The 9,596-nt window shown below is 54.4% G+C and overlaps 3 protein-coding genes across 5 annotated transcripts in view; 2 read left to right on the top strand and 1 right to left on the bottom strand.

Moving 5' to 3' along the window:
- Positions 1-393, bottom strand: part of FBXO2 (F-box protein 2) — a 7,849-nt gene extending 7,456 nt beyond the window's left edge. The window contains exon 1 of the mRNA XM_008589922.1: positions 281-393. Coding sequence (XP_008588144.1) covers positions 281-393 — 113 coding nt within the window. The remainder of the gene's footprint in view (positions 1-280) is intronic.
- Positions 394-597: 204 nt separating this feature from the next.
- Positions 598-5,060, top strand: FBXO44 (F-box protein 44). 3 transcript variants are annotated; one of them, XM_008589835.1, is made up of 5 exons: positions 598-1,231; positions 2,409-2,506; positions 2,679-2,774; positions 2,885-3,020; positions 4,118-5,060. In XM_008589835.1, the coding sequence occupies exons 1-5, from the start codon at positions 967-969 to the stop codon at positions 4,291-4,293; spliced, it is 771 nt and encodes a 256-aa protein (XP_008588057.1). In that variant the 5' UTR covers positions 598-966; the 3' UTR covers positions 4,294-5,060. The 3 variants fall into 3 exon arrangements, with proteins under 3 accessions (XP_008588057.1, XP_008588063.1, XP_008588071.1); XM_008589841.1 differs by having other exon boundaries at positions 2,409-2,535; XM_008589849.1 differs by lacking the exon at positions 2,679-2,774.
- A 2,376-nt stretch (positions 5,061-7,436) lies between these two features.
- Positions 7,437-9,596, top strand: part of FBXO6 (F-box protein 6) — a 5,141-nt gene continuing 2,981 nt past the window's right edge. The window contains exon 1 of the mRNA XM_008589829.1: positions 7,437-7,885. Within this exon, the coding sequence (XP_008588051.1) occupies positions 7,621-7,885 (265 nt within the window). The 5' untranslated portion in view covers positions 7,437-7,620. The remainder of the gene's footprint in view (positions 7,886-9,596) is intronic.

The following is a 9,596-nucleotide window of genomic DNA, read 5'->3' as shown; positions in this document are numbered from 1 at the left end:
GGCCGAGCGGGACCGAGCCGGGCCGAGCCCAGGCCGCGGGGCTTGCTCGGGCTGTGCTTGCGCGGTCGCGGGCGGCGGCGCGGGCCGAAACCCGGGGCTGGGGTCGCCAGCGAGGCGCAGGGGTCCGGGCGCCGGCTTTGGGGGGCACTTTGAAGCCTCGGCGGAGGATGGGAGGCCCCAGGCGCGCCGGATAACCGGTGCCCGAGCCCAGCCACGGCAGGGGGTGGGGAGATAGCAGGGCCTCCCCCATCCCACCCCGTCCCCAGTTCCAGCCAGGCACATCATGTCCTCTGTGATCTTGAGAAAGCCGCTTGAGCCACTTGGACCTCCGTGAGAGACAGTGACAATTGTCTCACCCTCACCGTTTTTTTCCGGCTGGCCGGTGCGGCTCATCGCGATTTGAGGATGGGAGGGAGGTTGGAGAAGGCACAGGGCCGCCTGGGGTGCTCTGCGGGGCTGCGTGCTATTTCCCCTGCAAAGGCTGTCTGGGGCTGGCCGGTTGCGCAGTGGGTTAGAGCACGGCGTTGGTAACACCAAGGTCAAGGGTTCGGATCCCCTTACTGGCCAGCCGAAAAAAAAAAAAAAAAAAAATCTGGACCTAGAATCAGAGAAGACCCGGGCTCCCTCCCAGCTCTACCTCTGTCGGTGTGACCTGGGGCTCCTTCCCTAGGCCTCCTTAGAGGCTGTTGTGAGGTGCCAGTGAAACAATCAGAGCTGGCCTTTTATTGAGCATCTGCTGCGCCCCAAGCTCCTTACACCATCCCAATGACACCTGCAGGTCAGTGCTATTCCTGGCCTCATTTACAGAGGAGGAAACTGAGGCTGGGAGAGGCACAGTGATTTTCCTGGGATAGTAAATGGCAGAGCTGGGACAGGAACCTCCACTGCCACCAGGTGCTGCAGATACACCAGCTCTGTAGCTTAGCTTTCCAATAACCACAGGAGGGTGACCAGACACCACAAGCCATGGCTGTGGGGAACATCAACGAGCTGCCTGAAAACATCCTGCTGGAGCTGTTCACGCACGTGCCCGCACGCCAGCTGCTGCTGCGCTGCCGCCTGGTCTGCAGCCTCTGGCGAGACCTCATTGACCTGGTGACCCTCTGGAAGCGCAAGTGCCTGCGTGAGGGCTTCATCACCGAGGACTGGGACCAGCCTGTGGCCGACTGGAAGATTTTCTACTTCCTACGTAGCCTCCACAGGAACCTGCTGCACAACCCGTGCGCTGAAGGTGGGGTAGACAGGGTCTGGCATACCCGCAACACATGTACTGTCATGGTACTAACTAACGTTTATTGAGCACTTACTATGAGCTCGTCTTTGTGTGGTTTAACTCCTTAGTCCTCTCACAATAACCCTGAGAAGTAGGTACTGTTAATGCACCTATTTTTCAGATGGGCAAACTGAAGCCAAGAGTGGTGTTTCTTATTCCACTCTTAAGATTACTTCCTCAGTGACCTCTCCTAAGAAAGGGAATGTTGGCCATGTAGGACTAATTACACCCAAGATACAAGACCAGAAAGTCAAAGCCACATTTTACTGGCCTACTTCCCAGACTCCAAGGCTAGGCCTACTGGGACTGTCCCAGAGGGCAAAGGGGGTTTCGATTGTGGAAGAAGGGGAGATCCAGCCTTCTTTCCAGCATTTTACAACAGGTGAAACAAGGCTTCTATACCCCTTTTCCCTTGCTGTGTTATAACGTGTCAGGTGGACACTGGGGTGGGATGGGAACCTTGTTCTCCATGACATGGCTAATTTCTGAAGCAAAATGATGACAAAGCAACTTCTCCAAGCTGTCCAGAGCTTTTAATGCCTGCCTCAGTTGACTCCCCAACAGCCATGTTCTTGAACAGCATTTGGCAAACTTGTCCGTGAGCCACATCTGGCCAAGGAGTTAAGAATAATTTTTACATTTTTAAAGGGTTATAAAAAAAGAAACAAGAAAAAAAAAAAAACTATGCAATAGAGACAGTATGTGGCCCACAAAATTTTAAATATTTTTGCACTTTGCAGAAAAAGCTTCCCAGCCCCTGTTCTTGGCCCAAATTTACAGAGGGAATAAACAGAGAGGGAAAGCAACTTGCCTAAGGTCACAGAGACCAGAACTGGTAGAGCTGGGGCTAGACCCAGGTCTATCTGGCCCATGTCAGAGCATTCCACATCACAAAGAGAGTCTGGACATTCACCTCTTCACGTGTCTCAAGGTTCCCAGTGGAAATCATTTACCTGTGCCTGGGACTCAGGAAGCACCTCATACAAGGTGGACACTGTTGATCTACAGTGTCCCACAGCAGGGGGCTTGAGGGCAACTGCTGAGACCCAGGGAGGAGAGTGGGGAGGAAGGGGTGCTTGGGAGACGGTGACCACTGAGGGGCTTCCCTTCAGTGTGAGCTCTGCTTTCCCACCAGAGGGGTTTGAGTTCTGGAGCCTGGACGTGAATGGAGGTGATGAGTGGAAGGTGGAAGATCTTTCTAGAGACCAGAGGAACGAATTCCCCAATGACCAGGTCAAGAAATACTTCGTGACTTCTTATTAGTAAGATCCAGGGGTCTCAGGGCGGGGGAAAGCCCAAGTCATTTCACCCTGGGGTCTCTCCCACCCCAGGGAGGGGCAGTCCTAGCCCCCCAGTGTGCTGGTGGTGAGCCGCAGCCCCTCCCACCCCCTCCACCCATCCCCAGCACCTGCCTCAAGTCCCAGGTGGTGGACCTCAAGGCCGAAGGGTATTGGGAGGAGCTGATGGACACCACACGGCCGGACATCGAGGTCAAGGACTGGTGAGTGCCTGGGGCGAGGGTCTGGGGTGGGGGGCCTGCTGCTCAGGTGCCCCACCCCCACCCTGCCTCCCCATCTCTGAGGCCCTCATGGGCCCTCCCTCTGCCTGCAGGTTCGCAGCCAGGCCGGATTGCGGGTCCAAGTACCAGCTGTGCGTTCAGCTCCTGTCATCCGCGCATGCACCTCTGGGGACCTTCCAGCCAGATCCAGTGATGATCCAGCAGAAGAGCGACGCCAAGTGGAGAGAGGTGTGTGGGCCCAGGAGGGGCAGGGCAGACCACGCAAGCTGAGACCGCGGTCAGCCAGGCCTAGGCTCAGGTGCGAGGTCTGCTACTTCTCACCTGCGTCTCCGCTGCTCTGAGCTTCATTTGCTGCATCTGTAAAATGGGAATAATAGCGCTTCCCTCACAGAGTTCTAAGTCGGTGAAATGATGCGGCTAAAGCCAGGTACCAAAAATGTTCATAAAGACTGACCGTCACTAATTACTATTATTAATTATTACTGTTATCCAGACCAGGGTCAGCAAATATTTTTTAAAGGCCAGATACATTGGGCTGGTCATTTAGCTCAGTTAGAGTGCGGTGTTATAACACCAAGGTCAGGGGTTCAGATCCCCATTCTGGCCTGCTGCCAAAAAATAAAAAATAGTAATAATAAGAGACCTGATACAAATATGATTTTAGGGTTTGCAGGCCATACCGTGTCTGTCACAACTACTCAACTCTTCAGCACTGCTGCTGTTGTGTGAAAGCAGCTTTAGACAGCAAGTGGACATGGCTGTGTTCCACTAAAAGTTTATTTACAAAAACAGTCAGTGGGCCCGCAGGCCACAGCTTGCCCACTCCTGTTCTAGACCAGCACCGTCCAATAGAACGTTCTGCAGTGCTAGAAGTGGCCTGCATCTGTACCGCCTAGTACGGTAGCCAGTAGCTCCGGATGACTGTGCAACACTTAGTAAGAGTTCCTAGGGCAACTAACTGAATTGTTTGTTTTACCTAATTTTAATTAATTCGAACTTAAATAGCCACACCTGCCCAGTGATGACCATACTGGGCCTTCTTTGGCAGTTTGCAGTTTCTTTCAGTTCCTTTGAGCCACGTGATAATCCTGTGGAGTGGACCGGGCAGGATTTTGCTCCATTTTACAGATGAGGAAAGCGAGGCACAGAGAGGGGAGGTGGTCTGCCCAAAATCACAGAGCTAGGACTAGAACTCCATTCTGCTCACTCCTGGTCCAGCTCTAAGAATTCAGCCCCTTCCTTTCTCCCCTGCCACTCAGGCAGTGCTGCCCTCGGGGTCAGCTCCCTTGACCTCTCTCCCCCTCTGCCTCCCCGCCACCCCCCAGGTCTCCCACACGTTCTCCAACTACCCACCCGGCGTCCGCTACATCTGGTTTCAGCACGGCGGCGTGGACACTCACTACTGGGCCGGCTGGTACGGCCCGAGGGTCACCAACAGCAGCATCACCATCGGGCCCCCACTGCCCTGACACCCCCTGAGCCCCCATCCACAGAACCCTAACTGGTAAATTGCTGTCAGAGAAGGGCTGGGCTTTGGGAAGGGGAGGTGGAGGCCAGGCACCCCCAGACCTCTTAGTTCACTTTTGGCCCCAGTTGCGTCTTCTTTGTGGAGCCCCTGAGCTTGAGCAGCCATCACATTCTGTGGAAGGCCAGCTCTCCACCTGAGATCTCAACCTCAAACATGGCAGGGGAGGCTTGCGTGGGCCCTTTTAAGAGATGAAGCACTTGAGGTCAAGGAGGTGTGGAGTGTTCCCCCAGGCTCCTTCTAGAGTGGGTCGCCAAGCTCAGATACCAGCCTAGATCTGTGTCTTTACCTTCCCTACCTGGGACCTTTCTCCCTGTGTTTTTTGGGGGCTCTCAGGGCAGGTACAGGCAAGACATCTGGCAAGCCTGTGGCTGCCTGGGATAGTGAAGGTGCTGGGAGGTGACCCTGTAACTCTGGGAAGATCTGGGAAGTAGGAGGGACCTGCTGGTCCATCCTCTAGCCCCATTCTGTGGCTCCTAATCTTTCTCTCTGCCTGCCTGCTCAGAAGAGTTGACCCAGGCCTGGTATCAGATGGGCAGGCCCAGGGTAGGGTGGGGTTGGGTCCAGGCCAAGTGGGGACTGTCTTTATTGTAAATGAAGGCCCCACCCAGATGTGTACTAAGTGGGGACAAGTTCTCCCCAGAGGACCCAGCGAATCCTGTGCAGGGTGACCCAGGGTAGAGGGGCTGGGATTGGGGCCTGATTCTAAGAGCTGGGACATGTGAGCCCTGGATGAGTGCAGTAGGGGGGTCCCAGAGGACCCAGCGAATCCTGTGCAGGGTGACCCAGGGTAGAGGTGCCGGGATTGGGGCCTGATTCTAAGAGCTGGGACATGTGAGCCCTGGATGAGTGCAGTAGGGGGGTTTTGAGAACCACCTGTCCACCTCCAAGCCCAGGCCAGGGTCCCTGTGGTTTGGAGAGCACTCCAACCCCACCCCACCCCACCTTTGGAACTACCATTCCCAGGACCTCCCCAACCAGGGTCCCTGTGGTGTGGAGAGCACTCCAACCCCACCCCACCCCACCTTTGGAACTACCATTCCCAGGACCTCCCCACCCACTTGACCACGCTTACACTCCTGCCTCTCCCTCCTACTGGAAGGACAGTGGTGCTCTCCTAACCTTGTCCTGCTGCATGTGGCCAAATAAAAGGTGTTCCCAGCCCAACCTGTGCCCTACGGTTTCTGGCAGGAAAGACAAACTTCATGGGCAGTACTGCCTGGAACTGCAGAAGGTGCAATGGTGTGGTTTCTGTTCATGGTACAGAGAGGGGTTGGCATTTCAGGAGTCAGACCATCGCAGAACCATGCGATGCAGACATCTCCCCTGACAGTCCTCCTGACCTGCTAGCTTCCTCTGGAGGCCGGTCCCCAGGCGGGGGGCGGGGTGCGTGGACACCTCTGGGTAGCCTGTAGTACACCTCATGCTGGGTTGCAGTGACACCCAACCACTGCTTCCTGGTGCTAGTCTTTGCCCAGAGCTTTACTGACTTTGGATGAAGCCAAAGCATTTAGGATGGTACTAGGCACACAGTAGGTGCTACATAAGTACTTGTTAAGTTTAACTATCTCAGTCAGCAGTGGACTAGATTAGGGCCTCACCAGGGTGGAACAACCACCCACCCGCTGAATAGCAAACTGGAGAAAGACACCCACCCTTCTGTGGAGAAGATGTGGCCCTGACTGGGATCAACACTGCGGCCTGGGCCAGCCGCCTTGAGCAGTGCACAGCCTGAGCGACCCGTGGTGGTGGCCTGAAGGAGCGGCTTGATGAATAGTCGATGAACGAAGGAAGGAATTAACAAGCTTAATCACGACCAAAACCCCTAAGAGCTTTTTGCGTCTGAGTCACTTATGTGGCCAAATAAAAGGTGTTCCCAGCCCAACCTGTGCCCTACGGTTTCTGGCAGGAAAGACAAACTTCATGGGCAGTACTGCCTGGAACTGCAGAAGGTGCAATGGTGTGGTTTCTGTTCATGGTACAGAGAGGGGTTGGCATTTCAGGAGTCAGACCATCGCAGAACCATGCGATGCAGACATCTCCCCTGACAGTCCTCCTGACCTGCTAGCTTCCTCTGGAGGCCGGTCCCCAGGCGGGGGGCGGGGTGCGTGGACACCTCTGGGTAGCCTGTAGTACACCTCATGCTGGGTTGCAGTGACACCCAACCACTGCTTCCTGGTGCTAGTCTTTGCCCAGAGCTTTACTGACTTTGGATGAAGCCAAAGCATTTAGGATGGTACTAGGCACACAGTAGGTGCTACATAAGTACTTGTTAAGTTTAACTATCTCAGTCAGCAGTGGACTAGATTAGGGCCTCACCAGGGTGGAACAACCACCCACCCGCTGAATAGCAAACTGGAGAAAGACACCCTTCTGTGGAGAAGATGCGGCCCTGACTGGGATCAACACTGCGGCCTGGGCCAGCCGCCTTGAGCAGTGCACAGCCTGAGCGACCCGTGGTGGTGGCCTGAAGGAGCGGCTTGATGAATAGTCGATGAACGAAGGAAGGAATTAACGAGCTTAATCCCGACCAAAACCCCTAAGAGCTTTTTGCGTCTGAGTCACTTGGGGCCCGCCCGAGGCCACGCCCCAGACCCCGCCCGGAGTCCGCCTCCCTCGCGCTCCCCCCGGGTGGGAGGGCCCCGCGGGNCACCGGCCGAGGCTGCAGGCTCCAGGCCGACGCGGAGCAGTCACAACCCAGTCACCTCTCCAAGCCCCCACCTTTCAACTACCACCGTAGGATTTCCCACCCTCTTAACACTGTCACAGTGAGGACCAAGCCTCCAACACGTTAAACTTTTGGGAGGACACAGTTCAATCCATAATAGGTGGGAACAGGGAGACAGGACAATAAAGAAAATAATTATCATGCCTATCGAACACTGAAACTGGCCTGTATGGGAAATAGGCTGTTTTGTCTCTCTCCTGATCACTCAGATTAGATCACAGCTTACTTTAGGTTTGGTGACCTGGAACTTAGCACAGGTGAATCCATTTTTGTTTTTAGTCTGGTCTTTTGGAGCCTAGTGCAGGAACTGAGTCCTTAACAATGGCCCCCTATAATTTTTATTTAACAATATTTTTATTGGGCTTTTCCAAATGTGTGAAATGTGACCACTCTGCATGTCGAGGGCCTCCTATGTACTGGAAGGACTCTCAGAAATACTCGTCTAACCCCTGTTGTTTTCACAAAAGAGGAAACAGGATTCCAGTGAAGTCCTTAGGGATCTGCGGGGTGCACCTCTTTGGTCAGGGCTCATAAGCACTGTCTTCCCTGCAGGCCTGTGCTCTCCCCACCCCGCCATGGCCCTGGTCAGCATCAACGAGCTGCCTGAGAACATCCTGCTGGAGCTGTTCACACACGTGCCCGCCCGGGAGCTGCTGCTGCGCTGCCGCCCCGTCTGCAGCCTGTGGCGTGACCTCATTGACGTTGCAACCCTGTGGAAGCGCAAGAGCCTGCACGAGGGCTTCATCACCAAGGACTGGGACCAGCCTGTGGCCGACTGGAAGATCTTCTACTTTCTGAACAGCCTCCGCAGGAACCTGCTGCGCAATCCATGTGCTGAAGGTGGGCTGGGGCTGCCATTAGGGTGGTTCCTTCTCTTTCCTGAACCTCAGGGTCTTTGCCCTTGCTATTCCCATACTACCTGGAATGTTCTCTCATACCCCTACCACACCCCCCTAGTTCCTCCTCATTGTTCAGGTCTTGGTTTGGAGACACGCCCTGACCTCCCATCTAAAAACAGTGCTCCCCACCTCTATCATATTACCCCCATTTAGTGCCTTCTAGCACTTTTCATAACCTATAATTACCCTATCTCTTTTTTTTCCCTCTGCCACAAACTTCAAGTTCCAAAAGCCTAAATGGATCTTGGCTGCTACTCTGTACAGTGTCCACAACGCTGCCTTTACATAGCAGATGCTCAAGAAACGCTGGCTGGGCGAATAAACACTCCACAGCTCCACTCGCCCCATAGTTTGGTCTAAGCTGCCTGATGTTTATCAAGGGCCTCTTCTGGGCCAGGCACTTGTCTGAGGTCTCCTTAAGCATAGTTATTCATCCTCCCAAGATGAAGAACATGAGGCTTTAGAGGTGCCTGCAATCACATAGTTTGAGGCCCCTTTGTAGCCTGTAATGTTCTCTTGTGTTTGCCAGGGTTTCTCTCCTTCATTTACCTAGCACTGTGTTCCGGGCACTACACTTCCTGTTGGGACTACAACAGTGATTGATTAAGAGGCATAGTTTGTGCACTTAGAATCCCTTGCATATCTGTTTTCTCTCTTTATCCTCCCAAGGATCCTGGGAATTGGTGCACCAATTAGGATGGACTCCATTTTACAGATGGGGAGCTTTGGGCCCCAAGGTGACTGACTTGCCCAAAGATCCAGAGCTGCCCAACTTCTGGGGTCTGGTCCTAACTGATGAAGGCCTTAGGCCCCTCTCTGAGGCCCCACAGACAACACCCCAGACAATCTCTCTGCCTGCCCCGGATTCCGTTCAGAAGCTGCCCTGCCAGGCTGCCAGCTTGATTCGCACTGCCGTGGAGGCAGCCTGCAGCCTCTCGCTGGGCCCTGGGGTCGGCAGCGGTCAGCCCGACCTTGCGCAGGTCTCCCCCTGGGCCTACACTCAGTGCCAGCCCAGCTCCTGGATTTCTGTATTCCTCCTCTGGTGCTCTCCTGGGGGGCATGTGGGGAATAGGTGGGCTCCCAGTGGAGGTCACAAGCAATTTGGAAAAGCTCCCCTGGTGATTGTTCTGGACAGCCTGGCTAAAGCAACACTATTGTTTTCTAAGGGCCTCTCAACTTGGCCTGAAGCCTAAACTTGAACCTGCCAAGCCAGCCTGATGGAGGGCCTCCCTCCAATACAAGGTTTCTACAGCCACCAGCCCAGAGGATGCCTGTCTCTCCTTATACTAGCCCTGGACAGAGGGCTTTGGAGTCATATCAGAATATATGCACCCACTGATAAACCCACAAATCAGTTCTCTCAGATCCCTTCAAGTCCTGGTTATGCAGTTAACCAAGGCCTCTCCCTCAGCGTCAGGTGATGTCAGTCAGGGAAGCACCCATGCTGGAGTGAACTTGCATTAGCCATTAAGAACACACGCACCATTGCAGGCCCTTCGTAATTTTAATTTTTTGAGAACTGAAACGTGGGTACTTCCCAGAGTCCCATGGCAACACGGAAGTGAGGAAAGGTCTGGTTTAGAATTTCTGGTACGGGCCGGCCCGTGGCTCACTCGGTAGAGTGCGGTGCTGATAACACCAAGGCCACGGGT

This window comes from Galeopterus variegatus, unplaced genomic scaffold (genome assembly GCF_000696425.1).
Source record: "Galeopterus variegatus unplaced genomic scaffold, G_variegatus-3.0.2 Scaffold138, whole genome shotgun sequence".
NCBI lineage: Eukaryota > Metazoa > Chordata > Mammalia > Dermoptera > Cynocephalidae > Galeopterus > Galeopterus variegatus.
The sequence above is the reverse complement of the archived record's forward strand: the minus strand, read 5'-3'. Positions and strand labels throughout refer to the sequence as shown.

Coding starts and splice junctions, on each gene's coding strand:
- FBXO44 (XM_008589835.1), top strand. CDS start 967: ATGGCTGTGGGGAACATCAACGAGCTGCCTGAAAACATCCTGCTGGAG. Junction 1,232..2,408: donor GCACAACCCGTGCGCTGAAG/GTGGGGTAGACA, acceptor CTTTCCCACCAG/AGGGGTTTGAGTTCTGGAGC. Junction 2,775..2,884: donor GACATCGAGGTCAAGGACTG/GTGAGTGCCTGG, acceptor CTCTGCCTGCAG/GTTCGCAGCCAGGCCGGATT.